At 57.9% G+C, this 18,096-nt stretch overlaps 1 protein-coding gene across 1 annotated transcript; it reads left to right on the top strand.

Annotated features, from left to right (window-relative positions):
• Positions 1–1,139: 1,139 nt before the first annotated feature.
• On the top strand, positions 1,140–17,884 carry ADAMTS15 (ADAM metallopeptidase with thrombospondin type 1 motif 15). Its single transcript, XM_013950527.2, has 8 exons — positions 1,140–2,134; positions 9,507–9,639; positions 9,986–10,153; positions 10,885–11,168; positions 11,451–11,628; positions 12,690–12,871; positions 13,652–13,827; positions 14,502–17,884. Exons 1-8 carry the CDS (start codon positions 1,169–1,171, stop codon positions 15,280–15,282), a joined length of 2,868 nt encoding a protein of 955 aa, XP_013805981.2. The 5' UTR covers positions 1,140–1,168; the 3' UTR covers positions 15,283–17,884.
• The last annotated feature ends 212 nt before the right edge of the window (positions 17,885–18,096 follow it).

Here is an 18,096-nt window from a genome sequence, read left to right as displayed (position 1 = left end):
GAAATCTCTGGTTAGAGCAGCTGGATGGGCCTGGGAAAGGGTAACGAGGGATGCGATAAAGCCAGAAGTCGATTCCCTGGGGAGAGGAGCATGGGGAGGCACAAAACACTGGGCCATCAGGGCAGCGTTTCGCCCAGTTGGCAGACAGGTCTGATGGCACGTCTCTGCCAGGTCGTGGGACACAGTCCAGACCTCAGAGCCCCAGCTAGGCTCACCTGGGCTGTGCAAATCACACTAACATCTTCCTGAACAAGTGCAAGAGCACAATGCTCAGACAGCAAGCAGCATGCAGGCTCCCACCCTGCGAACATGACCCTGCCCAAATACCAGCACAGAGCAGAGGACCCTTTCTCCCCCCCTCCACTGTGCCCCCCTGCCTCAGCCAGAGCCACACGCACCACCACCAGCTTTGTGGGCAAGACTGGATTCACCCCGGAGCCACGGAGCCTCGTCCTTGCCCCTGAGCTTAGAGCAGGATCAAGCGGGGGGACGCCGGGGCGAGGAGCTCGGGACCCCGGAGCGTCCCTGGGCGCTGGAGGGTCCCGAGCTCCCGGGGCGCGGAGGAGGAAGCTGAGTAACCCCGGCTCTGCTGCAAGGCGGAGGTTTTTAGTAGGGAAGAAGGTTTTTCTTTTCGAAGGAGGTCCCCGAGGTGCTGCCCTGCTCCATCCCCCGCGGAGCTGCCCCGCAGCGCCGGGGAGCGCGGCGGCGCCGGTCCCGCTCCCGGAGATCCCGGCCCCGCTCCCGGCGCTGCTCCGGCCCCGCTCCCGGAGTTCCCGGCGCTGCTCCGGCCCCCATCCCGGCCCCGCTCCCGGAGCTCCCGGCGCTGCTCCGGCCCCGCTCCCGGCGCTGTCCGGCGCCGCTCCGGGAGCCGCCGGCGCTCCCGGCCCCCCGCACCGGAGTGGCTGCGGCGGGGCCAAGCCGCGCCCCGCTCCCCCCCGGCCCCGCCGTATATAAACCCGATGCGCCCCACAAGGCAGGTAGCGGCGGGGCAGGCGGCTCGCACCGCGCTCGCACCGCTGCGCCGCACAGTTCCCTTTCGGTCTCTTGTTTAATTTTTGGAAGGGAGGGAGTGTGGGGTGGGGTGGGGGTGGGTGGGGGGGAGTCTTTTCCTTCTGCTTTCTCCCCATGCCCGAGCCCGCCTGGCCGCCGGTCTGAGCCTGCCGGGGCCATGCCGCAGCCGCTGCCGCTGCTGCTGCCGCTGCTGCTGCTGCTGCTGCTGCCGCTGCTGCTGCTGCCGGGCCCGGTGCGGAGCCTGCCCTCGCCGGGGTCCCCCGCGGAGACGGCGGTGGTGACCCCGCTGCGCCTGGACCCCGACATCAACGGGCGGCCGTACTTCAGGCGCGGCCCCGCCGAGCCGCGCCGCGGCCAGGCGGTGGTTTTCCAGCTGTCGGCTTTCGGCGAGGACTTTTACCTGCACCTCGCCCCGGACTCCCACTTCATCGCGCCCGCCTTCGCCGCGCACTACCTGGGCGCTGCGCCCGCCGCCGCCCGCCTCCGCCGCCCCGGCCTCCGCCACTGCTTCTACTCGGGGGCCGTCAACGGCGACCGCGACTCCTTCGCCGCCCTCAGCCTCTGCGGGGGGCTCCGCGGCGCTTTCGGCTACCGCGGCGCCGAGTATGTTATCAGCCCGCTGGCGAGCGGCGGCCCCGACGGCGCCCACCTCCTGCAACGCCGCCGTGCTGGGGCCGCTGCATCGCGCTGTGCCGTGGGCTCCGGCCTCAACCCCGGCATCCTCCAGGCGCTGGACAAGTACCGGGCCCACGAGCCGTCAGAGGAGGCCAGGCCCCCCGGGAAGGGCAGGCGGGCCAAGCGCTTCGTCTCCGTCCCCCGCTACGTGGAGACCTTGGTGGTGGCCGACGAGTCGATGGTGAAGTTCCACGGCGACGACCTCCAGCACTACCTGCTCACCCTCATGGCCACGGCCGCCCGGCTCTACAAGCACCCCAGCATCCGCAACCCCATCAACATCGCCGTCGTCAAGTTCCTCATCATCGGGCAAGACGACAAAGGGCCCAAAGTCACCGGCAACGCTGCCCTCACCCTGCGCAACTTCTGTGCCTGGCAGAAGAAGTGGAACAAAGTCAGCGACAAGCACCCCGAGTACTGGGACACTGCCATCCTCTTCACCAAGCAGGTGGGTGCAGGCTCTGGGGTGGGGGGATGACCCAGCAGGGCTGCCCTGACTCCAATAGCCCAGCATCATGCTATACCTCCTGGCTGTCCCTGGTCCTGCTGGCTGCAGCCCCGCGCATCCCATCTCCAGTGCATGTTGTGGCTGGAGGAGGTGCCACTATGTGTGTCTCTGCTGGCCTGATCCCCATTTCCCAAGGAATAGCAAGCCCTCCACCCATGCTGTCCAGGTCAGACTTCCTCAAGGGCTTGGATGCAGGCTGTGGGAGGGAGTGAAGGTGTGGACCAAGCTGCTGAGCTAGGCTGGTGCTGTTCTCCAAGCAGGCTTTGACCAGCAGCCCAGAGAAAGCCCTGCCAGGGGCTTAGTGAGGCCAGGAGGTGGGTAAAGCCAGGTTGTCACCATGCGCAGAAACCAGCCCATCCTTCCCCAAAGAGCAGGGAGACACCCCCACCCTGCTGGCAGCAGCTCTGGCACAAAGCAGCAGCCACCCAGAAATGCGGGGTCTGAGCCCAGAAGAGGAGGAGTGTGGCCGGCTGAGCACAGCCCCGCTTCCCCCTTGCCTGGGACGAGCTCGCCCAGAGCAGCTTGCAATGCCACCTGCCAAGAGAACCTCTCCCCACTTCCTCTGACTCACGCGCAGGGTCCTCCTGGGAGCCTGGAGCTCTCCGATCCATGCTGGCCGCTTTGCATGGACCAAAGTCAGTGCTGGAAGAAAAGCGCCAGAGGTTGGAGAGGCATATCCAGCACTCACAGCCCTGGGGAACAGCATCCCCCACTTCTAGGGGCTGGCTGAGTCCCTGCAGGGGTGCAGACATCAGCCAGAAGGGGGAAGATGAGGGCTTCCCTGAGCCCATTGGTCTCTTCGTGCTAGTGCTGCTCTGCCTTGCACCCGGCAGGCTCAGTCCCTGGGCCCTGTGTCAGCCAGCAGGCATCACTTGGGGGCTTTGCAGTTGCTTTTGCCTTTTTTTGCTGTTGGCTGGTGTGTTTGCAAGGGCTCTGGAGCCTTCTCCAGGTTATGTCGGGCACAGTGTGATTGCTACAGCAGGATAAGGATAACTGGGCAACACCAAAGCAGAGCAGCTTGGATTGTGTTTTCACTACTCCCCTCGATATCTACCTGGGTCAGATGAAGTATTTTTCCTCTTCGGATCAGGAGAGTTTTCCCTGGGAAGGAGGACTGGTTCTGTCTCAGGGCTGACATCCATGTGGTGCTGAGCTGGGATATTACAGCCTTGGATCCCCAAACTGCTAATGGGATGGAAGAAGGAAGAGCCCAGTTTGAAGGGGACAAGTCATATTTTATCATGGAAATCAGTGATGGGAGCAGAGAAGGAAGTACAACAGGTTTTGCCAGCAATGACAACTTTCATCCTCTCTTTCCACCGTCACTGCCCAGATGTCCTTGCTTGGCGGACTAGGGGCAGGTCGGGAACTCCCCTTTTGAAAGCAGTGAGGCCACTCCCAAAACTTCTTTCCAAGCCAAGTGCTTACAGGAGGGAAAGATACTGATTCCAGCTCTGTTCAGCCATCGCTAGCATGTGGTCCCGCAGCAGTAATGATGCTGTGCAAGACGTGTGAGAGCTCAGCCCCGCCGTTCTCCCTGTCCCACTGCAGGCAGGGGCTGTGTCCTCTGGCTGGGTATAAATCTTGCAGGAGCACAGGCAGGGATTCAATCCCAGCCTGCTGGAGCAGGTCCTGTCTGGATTGGGTGTTTGCAAAAAAAGAGGAAGTCTGTTGACACCACTGCTGGGATGAGCCAGCTCCATCTCTGGTGGAAACCTTGGTGAGGTCACCGGAGTTACACGTGGGACAAATCTGGTCCCGGGGATGTGAAAGCTGCTCTATGCTGAAGTGCAAATCATGGCTAGGCTACATTTTTTACACATTGCTAAACCGTCCATTCCTGAAATCCCAAGGCAAGCTCAGTGCAGAGGCATACACTCAAGGAGACATCTGCCTTCCTTGAATGCATCCATCTGTGGTCTCCTGATACCCCAGAGTTTATCTCCCTGCCAAAAAGCTGTTACATAAGCCCCCAACTTTAATTTCATTTCAAGTCTAATTGATAGGCAGTTTCCAGTTGTGTCAACAGCTTGCTGATGAATGGGGCTGTCCTCTCGCTCTGGCACTGGATGCTCCTGCTCCCGGTGATGTCAGTTTTGCTGGACTGCGGATTTGTCTTCGGGGAGCTCGGTCCCGCTCAGCTGGTCAGCGTGGATCTGCCAGCAACCACGGACGAGGGACTTTCACCTTCCTACCTTAGCCGGCGCTTGCTGGAGGAGCACAGAGCACTTTGCCTCTTGTGCAGCACCTGTGCAGCGTGGAAATAGCTTCCCAGGCTGCGGCTAACGTCTTGGCTGTGCTTCCCACCCATCCTGAACCTGATGCTCCATGGCTTTGTCCAGCTTGATGTCTGCTAGCCATAAACACGAAGGATTGCTGAATGCCGTTGGGCTGCCATAAGACTGAAGGAACATTGCACCAAGGAGCACGTTGCTCTGGCCTCCGATGCTGCAGACATCGGAAGGGAGTTTGGAAACCCACGCTCTGTAATTCAAGGCTGGGAAGCTTAGATTTTGGGGGCTGCTTTGCACACATGTGGCTGCTAGTGGGAAGCCTCAACAGTTGTGGGAATGTTTGTGGAGAAGAGGTGACCTGTCCTATGAGTATGCAAACTAATGTAAGGTTCCCCACGGCTGGCAGAGAGATGTTTGCAAGGGAATGAAGAAAAACATTTGGAAAGTGCTCAAAAATGAAGCTAAGCCTGGCAGGAGAAATCTCCTATTTGCAGGAGAAATCTCCAATGCAGGAAATCTCCAATGCTTCCAACCCTGCAGCATGATGCTAGGGAAAGAGCAGAGTGTCATAGGGATGACGGAGCCTGCTGGCAAAGGGACTGTCTCTGCTGTTGCCTTGTGAGTTGTCTCCGTGTTTTGTTCTGGCTTAATGTTTGGCCATCCCCTCTCAGAGGTTGGGTTAGCTGTTAGTGCCTGGATACCTGTGTTCCCGGCCTTGCTCAGTCATGGAGTCGGGCTCTCTGCTCCCTTTGCCTCTCCGTTCTTCAGAGGTCCTGTCTGTGAAACAGCTGGAGTCCAAATATTGGATGTTCATGAATGATAGACTCTTCCCGGTCCCTATCAAAGCAACACTCTCCTGGGCTTCACACTGTGCTTTGTATCCAGGTCCTAGGCTTGAGCATCCCTGGCCCTGAGTGTTGGGGAGTTCGGAGAAGGGCTCACAGCCTTTATTCCCTTCACTTGTGCTGGCAGCAGCGGATATCCACGATGGTGAACATACGGCACAGAGAGCGCTGGCCCTTTACAAGTCAATCCCTGCCCTTGCCCACCTCAGCCCTCTTGCGTTTCTCTCTCCTTCCCTCTATAGCTCCGGTCCCTCTCCCCACTCCTGGGCATCGTTCCTCGGCGAGCTCCTGCCCAGGCCCTTCTCTGGTTTCTCTGGCTCCTCGCGCAGTTGCCTTGCTCTGCTGACCTCCCTGAGCAGGCTGGACCGCCGGCAAGGCTGAAAGAGCCATTCTTGGGGGGTCAGGACCCCCTCATTAGAGCAGAGAGCTGCTGCCCGGCCTTTCAAAGCGGGCTGCCCCTAGGAGGCTGCAGTTGGGATTTGAACCCAGGCCCGGGGGTTAGCGAGGGCCCATTAGGAGCTGCTTGTTAATCTATCCCTGCAGTCAGCAGACAAGGTTCAGAGCAAGAAGTGGGTCAGTGTGTCAGTGCAGGTGTTAGGCTGCGAGCCAAGAGCTCTCGGCGCCAGCTAGGAAACAGGAACTCTTAAAAGAGCAATGAGCAGCGAGAAGCGAGCGGCCGGCCTCTTGCCTGCATCCCGGCGGCGCTTTCCCCCCCGCTTCCCACCCCAGCCCATCACCCCAGTCCCAGCAGCTGCAGGGTGGGCTCAGGTGGGTGCCCCCGCAAGAGCAGGACCTGGGCACGAGGGGCTTGGGCTTAGCCCAGGCTTTGCTCGGTGTTGCTGCGTGCAGCTGGCAATGGCTCTTGCCGGTATTTTGGAGCAGGGGCCCCATCGCTCGGAGGTGCCAGCCCCACTCCGAGTTGCCCTGCGCCTGCCGGCGATGGCAGTGCAGGCAGGGCTGCAGGGCTGCAATGTGCTTGCTCCCACGTGGCACAGCTGGACGCCCAAATCTAGCCCAGCCCATGTTTCCCCGGGGCTCTCTCTTGGCCCCTTGCACTCGATAGCTGAGGTCCTGCCACCCTCCTTGTGCAGTGGGTCGGGCTGCCGCACACCGTGACGGGGCCTGAGAGCAAGGACGCGGTGGCATGGACGGGCAGGCCCTGGCTTTAAGGGAAACCTGTTGCAGAGCAGAGGATTGAACCCAGTTGAACACAGGTTTTTCCACCAGGGCAGTCACCGCCGCTAGCGGAGGTGGTGTCTTGGCTCATGACACCATTTACTCTAGGCTCTTTGAAAGCTCTCCAGACCTTGCCGCATGGCTGGCTCTCCTCGGAGGGCAGAGGGGGCAAACGCTGTTTTCACAAGCAACCAGCTCCTTGCAGGTGTGCACAGAGATGGTCAAGCTCTCTGGGGCTTGACGGATTAGCCCTGGGCCGCCTGGAGCGGGGGAGAGAAGTGCCAGCCCTCAAACCAAAGCGTGATGCTGGGAGAGCAAAGAAATCGCCCCGGGGCAGCCTGCGAGGCCGCCGGGTCTAGAGAGCAGCCTGGGCTGCTCCCAGCCCAGAGCCGGGTGTTTCTTTGCTCTGCCTCTCTATAGATTAAGGTCTCAGCTGTGCCTCCCGACTCTGTAGCCACAGGTCTCCTGCTAAAGCCTTCTCAGACCTGGCCAGGGCTCTCTGAGATTGTTGGGACTGTTATTTACCGATAGCTGAACCTGACTGCTCGGGAATGTCTTCAGCTTGGAAACCTCGCTGGAAATGCTGGCAGAGCCGCTCATGCGAGATTTCTAGCGACCCAGGCGCTTTGGCTGGACCAGAGTTGAGCATGAATCACTTTTATTTATAGTAGGGGAGCGCCCCGGCGAGTCCCTTACATTTCTTTTCACGTGGAAAGCCGTGGCAGCTCCCTGCCCCACGGGCGGCCCCCCATGCACCTCGCAGCCTGGTTGGAGACGGCAGTGAGGGACGGGGACCGATGCTCCAGCCACTGCGAAAGGCCAGCAGGAAAATTGCAGGGAGCTCTTCATCTCACCACACTCCCACGGGGCCTGGGGGGAGGTCTGCAAGGGAGGCGATTGCAAAGGGAGAAGCAAGCGCAGCGTTGCTTGCTCAGGAGAAAAGCACACGGGAGGCCGAGGGCAGGCTTTGAACGAGCCCAGCGCAGGGAGGGCTGCCAGCGGAGCTGGCGTGTTGTCCTCAGGAGAGTGGAGCGGAGGGAAGGGGGCATCTGAGGACAAGGCTACTGCTCCTAGGCTGCCGCAGCAGCGTGTCTTCAAGCAGTGATTTTCCTCTGCCCTTATCCTTTGCGCTAGCACCTTTGGATCTGGAGAGAAGGGCATATGCACACATGCATATATGCCAGAAAGTCCCTGCTTTGATAGGCTCCCAGCCAAGAAGGACAGGAGAGGCAAGAGAGGAGAGAAAGAAAAGACCAGCTCTATACTACGGATAAGAAACCATGTCAGGCTACGGAGAGTTGCCCAAAGCCATGCAGAGAGCTGGCGCAAACCCAGAAACTGATCCCAGATGTCCAAAGACTGTTAATCCTTGGGAGCTTTACAGCCATTGAGACCCTGTCCTGTTCCCTCTTAAACTGCTGGGAAAACCCCCGTGGGCTCTGGTGGGGTTCCTCCGCTGGACGAAGTGTGCGAGTGTCCTCTAGTCTTGGCTGACATAGCTCTGCGCAGAAGTGTCTCTTCTGACCTGTGACGCAGACCTTCCTTGCGACCCGGGTGCTGATCCTATTCCTGCTTTCGTGGGGGTCGTTCAGCCCCAGGGGAACAGGAGGGAAAGACAGGGCCAGAAATCTGCCTGGGTTTGTGCCTTCAGGCAGGCGGCAGGAGGGGAAAAAGCTCCGATGAAGAGGAATTAGTTACCCTTGACATTTCTAGCAGGGAGACAGAAGTCTCCTGTGAGGTGCCAGCAGGGCATCTAAGCAGTGTCATGCACGCACGGTTTCCACACTGGCTTCCCACAGAAACTTGGGGGTCTTTCAGCTGCACTTCATCAAGCCAGAAGACTCCCCTGGGACAGGCTGATTTGGGTTTAGAGAGACCACCGTATTGCTTTCCTCAGCGCTAGGTGTAAACCTGCTCCCGCTCACCTGCTCGATCATTCCTGCAGTCTCTCCATCTCAGCAGCTCCGCTGTACACAGGTGCCAGGCTCAAACACGTGTCCCGAGCAAAGAGCCTACCCGCAGCTCTGCAGCCATCCCAACGCCACGTCCCCAGCCCCTCCTGCCCTCTCTGCTTGGGGTCCCATGGTCCCAGGGTCTTCAGCCCCCCTGCATGCATGCTGAAACCCTTTGGGCCTGTTCACAACTCTTCTGGCCCTTGCTCTTCGTACGCAGCGTGTCCGCCTCCCACGCTGGGTTTGCCTTGGGGGTAACAGTCTCAGAGGCTTGTGACCGTGACTGTTCTTGCTTTGGTTTTGGAAGTGAACCATTGCAAACCTCGAGCTCTGCTTCAGAGAGTCCATGTTTTCCTCGGGCAGAATTCCAGCACTGTGAAGCTTCTCCCAAGGGTTTTGGCAGCCTGCTGTCATCTGACACTGCCTGCTGCCTCTGAGGCTCAGATGGTGCAGGAGGTGAGGCAGGAGAAGTCTTCTGATGCCTTCTCCAGGCCCTGGAGAAGCTGGGCTCTGCCGAGTTTGGGGTAAAAGGCTGGGCTAACACCTGATTAACTCAGCTGGGCTTGCAAAGCATGCTGGAGATACAGGAGCCTTTCCCTTTCCCTTGGTAACCTCTGGACCTGGTCCAGGGGCTTCTTATTCCAAGGAAGAAGTTGAGAAATGGGTCAGCTGTGAGCCAAGGCCAGGTGTATTTCCATTGAATTTGGAGAGCTCCGGGTCTGGCCCTTGAGCTGGCTGAAGACCGGAGCCAGGCTGGCTCCTCCGTGCTCAAACCGGGCTCCACCCTGGCCGGAGGAGCCTTCAGAGGGGAGTTACTGTCACCGAGGCCGCTGGAGGATGCTATATATAAAAAGCAGCCCCAGTGCCAGGGTTAAATGCAACCATGCCATTTCAGCGCGGGCCGGGCAGGGTGAGGCTTCCTGCCGGCGCAGCCTGGCCGCGGGGCCGGGCAATCGCCATCCCTCTGCCTCCTCCAGCTTTTTTTTCCCAAGGCCGGTCTGCGTGCTGGCCCCGGCAGGCTGACATCCCAGGGGAACAGGGCTGAGGGGGGACAGGGGCTGGGACATCTGGCCCAACACTAAGTCCTTGCCTCTCTGCCTCGCAGGACCTGTGCGGTGCCACCACGTGCGACACGCTGGGCATGGCCGATGTGGGCACCATGTGCGACCCCAAGCGCAGCTGCTCCGTCATCGAGGACGACGGGCTGCCGTCTGCTTTCACCACGGCCCACGAGCTGGGTAAGGTGCGGGGGGAGACTGGGGCTCCCTTGGACCTTGCGGCTGTCCCTGGTTCCTCTGGGCAGCCCTACACTGGCTGGGCTCCTCTGGGCTCAAAGCACTAAAGGGGAAACTGAGGCATGGGTACACTGGCACAACATAGTCATGACATATCACGTCAAAGCAAGCCAGCAGCCCTTATCCTGGCTCCCTCTTTGGAGGAAAAATGCGTCTCTGTCTGCAAGATGAATCCCTGCAAGAGACTCCCTCGCTCTGTGCCTCAGTTTCCCCCTTTGCAGACCAAGGAGACCTGCCCTGCCCACCCTGGTGCCAGGTCCGCGTTGCTCATGCTGCCGCCCTCCCCTAGGCCATGTCTTCAACATGCCCCATGACAACGTGAAGGCCTGCGAGGAGGTCTTTGGCCAGCTGAAGACCAACCACATGATGTCACCCACCCTCATCCAGATCGACCGCGCCAACCCCTGGTCGGCCTGCAGTGCTGCCATCATCACCGACTTCCTCGACAGCGGCCACGGTGAGGCCACGGTGGCACTTAGCAAGGGACACGCAGGAGCCCCACATGCCCCACGCAGGTGCCACTGTGGCAGAGGGGGAGACGAAGGAGACTCGGGGGAGCGTTTCCCAGCAGGGAAGAAGGTGGCGAGGAAGGCTGGAGACCTGCTGCCTGGGGAGAGCCTGTCCCATTTCTGCCTTCGTCCCCCTCCTTCCCTGGCCCCGTGGCTCAGGGCGCAGGGCAGGGAGAGCGAGATCTGCTCCCGCACGTGGGGAAATCCCAGGGCTGTTGGTGGAGGACAGCCGTTACGATGACGGGCTGTAGGACAACTTTTCTTCCTCCTCTCCAAACAAAACTTGAAGGAAGTAGTGAGTTTGACAGTGTTTCAGCTTCAGCCAGGCTTGCTTGGTGCCGAGGTGTCACTAGCAGTGACGTCTGCTCGGTGACTGCCAGCCCAGCTCTACCTGGCAAGACCAAGAGAAGGAGTCATTCGAGGCCTCTTTTTTTTGTTTTTGGACAAATTTTGCATCCGTAACAAGCAGGCTGGCTGGGAGGCCCCAAGCAGGGTAGGAGCAGGTCCTGGTGGCAGGGCAAGGGGGGAGCGCTGGGCTGACTTGTCTCTCCCTGTCCCGAATCTCTGGCAGCCTGTACGTATGGGAATGCAAGGGGAGGCGAGCTCCTGTTTTCCCGCAGCAATCCTCTCCCTCGTGCGCGGCCCCCTTCCTTAGCTATCCCTCTCCCCGCTCCCGCAGGAGACTGCTTGCTGGACCAGCCCTCCAAGCCCATCTCGCTGCCCGAAGACCTGCCGGGAGCCAGCTACAGCCTGAACCAGCAGTGCGAGCTGGCCTTCGGCGTCGGCTCCAAGCCCTGCCCCTACATGCAGTACTGCGCCAAGCTGTGGTGCACGGGCAAGGCCCGGGGCCAGATCGTCTGCCAGACCCGCCACTTCCCGTGGGCGGACGGCACGAGCTGCGGCGAGGGGAGGTTCTGCCTGAAGGGTGCCTGCGTTGAGAGGCATAACATCAGTAAGTACAGGGTGAGTACCTGCGTGCCGCGCGCTGGGCAAGACGGCGCTGCCGGGAAGCCCGGAAACACCCCCGTGCATCGCCCTGCGCTCGTGGTGGCTTTTGCCCGGACGCCAGCTGAGCAGTGCCTGGCCTTCTCCTGTTAGGGACTTCCAAGGCACGTCCCCACGGGGGATGTGGCAAGCTCTGTGCAAAAGCAAGCAGAGGGGGAAAAAGCAAACAGAGGGGGGGAAAGTGTCTCTAGCGGGACAGAGCGGGGAGACGCTGCTTCTCACCATGCTGTCTCCCACCAGGTGGATGGCAACTGGGGGAAGTGGGCGCCCTATGGCCAGTGCTCACGGACGTGCGGTGGTGGGGTTCAGCTGGCCAAGCGGGAGTGCAACGACCCGGTGCCTGTCAACGGGGGGAAGTACTGCGAGGGTGTCCGTGTCAAGTACCGCTCCTGCAACCTGGACCCCTGTTCCGCTGCAGGTAAGGGCTGGGAGGCCAACCTGCTCCAGAGCGGCTTTGTAAGGGCAAGTGTTGAAAGACAGGGCAGGTCACCTGCACTGAATGGCCTGTGTGGTCTCAGAGAAGGCATTTTGGGTGCTCATCAACTGCCTGAGGGTGTCTGGGAGGGAGATAGCAAGCTTTTGGGGGACAGCAAGAAGCCAGGCAGGAGGCCCCATAAAGTCAATGTGAGGTGAGCGTCAACCTTGAGAGATGGCAAGAAGCAGCTGGGGAAGCAGTCAGACTTAGAGTTCCTACTTCTACCAAAACTGAGGGAAAGGGCTCCAAATCTTTCAGCCAGAGGCTATGTTCGGGGTGACTTGTGGGGAATTGCTGATGGGCTGTTCGTGTCCTCCTGTCTAGCTCAGCTTGCTCATACTTGCTGTCATTAATGTACCCTCCTGCCCTTCCCACTAAGCTGAGAGAGGACCATCGAAACCCAGCTTGTTGTTTGGGTTGATGGTAGGCAGATGGCACCCCCTGAGCTGAGCAGTGGCAAGCTCATTATAGCAGTGGGGAATACTCTACTCATCTGGGAGCAGAGGCACCGCTCACATCTCCAGAGCGAGTGGCTGAATTTATGAATTTGACCCCCCCGCAGTGGGGCTGAGCTTGGAACAAGTCAAAAAAATGCAGTGGCCTTTTTGCGTGGGGTGGGAGGAAAGCTGTTCTCAAAATGTCAAATGCTTTGACTGTTTCAGAGTGCGCTGGTGGAAACATGCCCAAAAATATGCCCCAAAATGTCAAAGGTGACCCTGCCACTTGCACTACGCTACTGTTGTGCTCTGCATCCATGGGTAATCTCGCTGCACAGCGAGGTGTAAAAAGCCCCAGACGTACTGCCCTCGCTGTGCTGAGGCTGCAGACGCTGACCCTCGGCAGAGGGGATTGCACAGCTGCTGCAGCGTGTGCTACCCCGTAATAACCCAATAAATCCATGCTGGAGAGCCAGGCTGTCCCCTAGCACCACTGTGTGTGGCAGCATGCGCTAGCTCGAAGTATCTGCCCTGGTCCTGATCCCCTGTGTGCCTCGTTTCTTCCAGTGCCGGGGAAGAGCTTCCGAGAAGAGCAATGTGAGGCTTTCAACGGCTACAGCCACAGCACCAACCGCCTCACCGCCTCCATCTCCTGGGTCCCCAAGTACTCTGGAGTCTCGCCTCGGGACAAATGCAAGCTCATCTGCCGGGCCAACGGCACGGGCTACTTCTACGTGCTGGCACCCAAGGTTTGTGAGAGTGGGAGACCATGACCATAGCCGGGGTCAGTGTCAGAGCCACAGAAGGACTCCAGTGCACCTGGAAATGAATAAGGCAACATTTTCCTTGTGTGGTGGGCAGTTGGTATTTTGGATTTTCTGTCTGGGAAGCTCTGGCTATCGCACCTGGAAAACACTGGCCGTTGCTTGGGTATGTGGAGTGGGAAGTGTGCAGGAGGTTTGGGGAGGATCCACCAAGCACATCTTGGGTTGGTATAAATCAATGTGTTTGTATCGGCTTATTTACTACAGGGATGGATTTGGTCTTACTCTGGGTTGTTAAGCAGTGTCTAGGATATGTCCCCTGATGAGAAGCTGGAAGAAAGGATGATAATTAGGCAGTGCACTAGAGGAAGTGACACTCGCATGCCAGCCCAGGCAGGCAGCCAGACGCAGGACTGAGTGGACTAGCATGAGCCGTCTTTCCAAAGCAGCCAGGTTCTCAAGGCCAATTCCCTGGGTTCCCCCTACACCAGTGCAAAGGAAGGACAGAAGATTATGTAGGTGTAGCAGATAAGGGATTTAGTACCATATAGATTTTTCAGAGACCCAAAAAGGCCTGACTGCAAAGCAGAGCATGAGGGAAGTGTGCTACGGTGCCTGCTAATGCCCCTTCAGGACCAGTGTGCTGGATTCGGGGAGCCCCAGCCTGAGTTATGGACGGCCAAGTGCTGGGGCATCTGCAGGGTGAGCACAGGGGAATGCAGTGCCTTGTTTTGCTCACCTCTCGTCCTGGGGTACATCATGCAGGTTGTGGACGGCACCCCTTGTTCCCCAGACTCCACCTCAGTGTGTGTCCAGGGCAAATGCATCAAAGCGGGGTGTGACGGGAAGCTGGGCTCCAAGAAGAAATTCGACAAATGCAGTGTGTGTGGAGGAGACAACAAGAGCTGCAAGAAGGTCTCGGGCTTATTCACCAAACCCATGTAAGTGTGAAGTGACCTCCCGGGCTTTGCTGTCTCCTAGCTCCGCCTTTTGGTATGGGTACAAGGAAGGTTGTGGATCTGGCAATGGAGGTTAAGCCCATCCTGAGCAAACTATCCAGGTTGCAGGCTCCGTCACTGTGTAGAGACCCAAGCTAGCTTCAAAAGTGCAGCAGGATACATTCAATGTGCTAAAGGGGTTGTGCTGCTTCTGCTGCCTGAGTTATCTTTGTACATCTATATTATTGAGCCAGAAGAGCTGAAGTCTCTTCTCATATCTAGGTGACCTCAGTTGTCACTTTAGTCTGGGTGAAACTCATCATAGAGAAGAGATTTAAAATGATCTTCCAGCTCCCCTTATCAGAAAAAAGAGACAGCTTTGAGGGTGGGAAAAATCTCAGGGCGGTCACCACATAGCTTCAGGCTGAGGTGAAGTTATAGTGGGGTAAGAGCTGGGATATCAGGAGTGCAAGGAAGTGCTCTGCAAAACAGCATGGGCTGGCAGGGGGTTGCAATGGGCAGAAGTGTGGAGGGAGAAGCGCAGCACGTGCCTCCTCTGCAGGCAACAAGCTCTGCTCCACAAGCACTAGCGGTCAGGGCTTGCAAGGCCTGTTCCCAGCGGGATGGGGCATCCCGCCAGCTTCCTGCCTGATGGCTCACCTGTTCCTCTCTTCCAGGCATGGTTATAACTTTGTGGTGGTCATCCCAGCGGGAGCCTCCAACATCGACATCAGGCAGCGGGGTTATAAGGGGCTCATCAGCGATGACAACTACCTGGCGCTGAAGAATGGGCAAGGCAAGTACCTGCTCAACGGGCACTTCATCGTCTCGGCCGTGGAGAGGGACCTGATGGTGAAAGGCAGCGTGCTGCGGTACAGTGGCACCGGCACCGCCGTCGAGAGCCTCCAGGCCTTCAAGCCCATCCAGGAGCCCCTGACTTTGGAGGTGCTGTCCGTGGGGAAGATGACTCCTCCCCGGGTGCGTTACTCTTTCTACCTGCCCAAGGAGAGCAAGGAGGACAAGTCCTCATACAAGAAAGAGGGGAAAAGCCCTCCGGACCTCAACAACAGCGTCCTGAGCCTATCCAACCGCTTGGACATGGGCAGGCCGAATTACAAGCGTCCCTCCTACAAGTGGGCGGCAGGAGGCTGGGAGGCTTGCTCCGTCACCTGCGGCAATGGGCTGCAGAAGCGCGCGGTGGCCTGCCGCGACTCCTACGGCCAGCTGGCCTCTGAGTGCAACGCAGCCCAGAGGCCCGCCGACGTCAGGATATGTGGAGACCCCTGCCCCACGTGGGAAGTGGGTCCCTGGGCTCCCTGCTCCAAGACGTGTGGCCGGGGCTTCAAGAGGCGCATGCTGAAATGCACGACCCCGGCTGGGCAACTTCTGCCCCGGGATAGTTGCAATTTTAGGAGGAAGCCTCAGGAGCTGGACTTTTGCACCTTGCGGCCGTGCTGAGCGGGCTGGGAGCATTGCCGAAGAAGGCATGGTGTCTCTCTGGCTGGAGATGCGTGGCTGAAGGTGGAACAGCAGCCAGGGGTTGGGAGAGGGGGAGATGTCCGAGGGCGAGGGGTCTGTTACATAGCACATATCAACTGGACAAAGGACCTGTGCGTGGGAAGAGCGCGCGCCCGCGTGACGGCAACCCGGCGTGCCCAGGCGAGAGGGCCTCGGCGCGGTTTTTATAGAGCAGGTTGCTCGGAGACGGAGCGGGAATAAACATCTACCTCGAAGCTGCCGAACTACGTGGAAACCCGCCGCCGACCAGGGGACACTGAGAGTCGGGGGGACAGACAGAAACGTGGGCCGGAGCGGTCTCTGGTGATCGCTGCTCAGGATCGATCCAAGGACACGCAGAGGATGTCCCTACATTGCACAGATCAAGCCTCCCGCTGGTCTTCCCAGGGCTAAGGCTACCTCCCTCCTCCCCCCTTCCCTGTCCCCCCGAACACTTGCGCTAAATGGGACCAAAAGGAATTACCAATGCAATGATGGCAAACTATACTGTCTAACTACCAGTGCAACAAGGTGCTGGGGATTGCGGGAACTGACGCCTTCAGGGCTTGCTGGCAGCGACTTCGCAGCCTGGATGCACCGTCGCTGCTATCCAGAGAACCTCAGCAGCATCTCGGTACCGGGCTGCAAGGCGGTGGCTTTATTTTTGTTTTCTCCTCATGTTTATGATCTGAACCGTGTAGATTTTATGGTGCTTAACTCTGTATTTTTGACCTCCTCCCTCCTCCTGGATGTAAACCTTGTGTGGAGGGGATGGTGTTATTCCCAGTGGGCCCTCTCATGAGGCCAGGGTTTTCCTACGGTGCTTCGGGAAGAGGGTGTAGGGAGGCTGGGGACTGACAACATAACTTGGCTAACTGGGCATGCAGTTCACAGCCGAATGCTCATTTACACCCCAGTCCAGGGCAGGGTGTAAACTGCCCGCCTAAGGTCCTGTGGGACTTAAAGGGATCATTATAGAAGTGAGACTTGGGCTTTAATTCCAGATGGCAATAAGCAACTGTACTGTAGTATCACAGCATGGTGCCCCAGCATATGGGACCAGAAATAGCCCGGCAAGTTGCTGCTACTTGACTTTGCTATGAAAATGGTGCTTGCTGCCCAACAGGACCAACAGGTTGTGCCCAGGCATCCTATTGCCCTCTTCCCTCCAAACTTTGGGTCAGGTTGTTTTTTTTTTTCCCTGCATTAAACCCTTAGAGACGTTCTGAGTTGAAATCTAACAGAGGTAGGTGCAAATTCTTCCACTACTTCCCTGCCCTGAGCTGTGGCAACTTTCATGGCATTGCTTTTGAGTGGCAAGAGTGGAAGAGGAATTCAGGACCTTGGCCTCTTCTGAGAGGGGAAATGGGACCAGAAGGGTTTAGGTGCACGGGGGAAGAGGGGCAGGGTGAACCTGTTGCTGCTGCAGAGCATCTATGACCAGCCTTTTCCCCTCAGGGTCCTGTCCAGGTGCTTTTGTGCAAGGGTTTATTACGGACCTCTACCGGCTATGTAGCATCGTGCCTGTTCTGTTCAGAGGCTGTGTCTTACCTCATGCAACGCCCTCCTCGCAGTGAACCCTTAATGGTTCTTTTTTCCCCTGGTCTGGCTCAGATCATATCATCAGGGATCATTTCGCTCTTTGTTCTTCCAGTGCATAAAGATGAAGGTCACTGGAAACTCCTTGGGTCCTTTAACCAGCACCAAAAGGTCTCCCAATCAGCATGTTGCCTCCTGGGGTGACTACACTGGACTATGTAGCGTCACATCAAGTTGACCCTCTTTTTCTCCTTCAATGTCCCTGTTACTCCATGGGGGTGCATGCACGGGGGAAAGGGCCCTAGCGAGGTCTGGAGCAGCTTTCCAATGCAAATAGCAACAACAAACAACATTCCTAGTTTTAAGATAATAACAGAGGAACTATCACGCTGGCTCAGACCAAAGGTTTATCAAGCACCCTATCCTGTCTCTGGCAGCGGTCAGCGGTGAGTACGGTGGGAAAGATTTCAGGAAACCAGACAGCTGAAGCACAACCCTTCTCTTGACAGACCTTTCCACTAGCTTAGTGAATTCTTGATGATAATGTCTGTGGACCCATCCTCCATGAATTTATGCAATGCCTTTTTGAACGCAGTAATGCTTTCGGTCTCCACAATGCTTGATATGGCCAGGAGCAGATGTTGTGGTTGCTTTGCACAGCACAGGACTGGATTTCGTGTTCTGGGAAATCCCTTCCAGGTCTACATTCCCATGAATGTATCATCCATTTTCTGCCGAGCCTACAGGGCTTTTGTTTGGGGACAGAGTTCTGAGGAGCTGCCCGTTTTGTGTCTTTCCGCCAAACAGATGGTTTCCAAGCCACCGAGAAACTGTCATCCTTGTTCAAGGGGGAAAAGATGGGGCGGGAGGGATTTCTGGTGTGTGGTTCTTTTGCAAAGTGTACAGCAGAAGGACGGAAATGCCGATCGTACTGGCTGCTTTGTGTATACCATGTATACTAAACATCGATCTCTGCTGTTTGTGCATCAATAGCAAACCTGAAATAAAACTGTATTTAAAGTTCCATCTGGTTCCCTGGGGGATACGTGTTTGTGCCTATGCAGTCGGGTTGGTGGCTTCAGAGCACGACCCGTCATTTCTCAGAGGCTGTGTTCAGAGCTCCTTTGAAGCCTTAACTCATTAATTGGTCAAGAAAAGATTGCAGGCCTAACAGGTTTATTCTGAATATGACAACATTTTGCCTCACTTCTGCTCTAAGATTTGTTATTGGCAAAA

This window comes from Apteryx mantelli, chromosome 23, assembly GCF_036417845.1.
Source record: "Apteryx mantelli isolate bAptMan1 chromosome 23, bAptMan1.hap1, whole genome shotgun sequence".
In the NCBI taxonomy this organism is placed as follows: Eukaryota; Metazoa; Chordata; class Aves; order Apterygiformes; family Apterygidae; genus Apteryx; species Apteryx mantelli.
This window is presented reverse-complemented; position numbering and strand designations above follow the sequence as displayed.

Coding starts and splice junctions, on each gene's coding strand:
- ADAMTS15 (XM_013950527.2), top strand. CDS start 1,169: ATGCCGCAGCCGCTGCCGCTGCTGCTGCCGCTGCTGCTGCTGCTGCTG. Junction 2,135..9,506: donor CCATCCTCTTCACCAAGCAG/GTGGGTGCAGGC, acceptor TCTGCCTCGCAG/GACCTGTGCGGTGCCACCAC. Junction 13,828..14,501: donor GGCTTATTCACCAAACCCAT/GTAAGTGTGAAG, acceptor CCTCTCTTCCAG/GCATGGTTATAACTTTGTGG.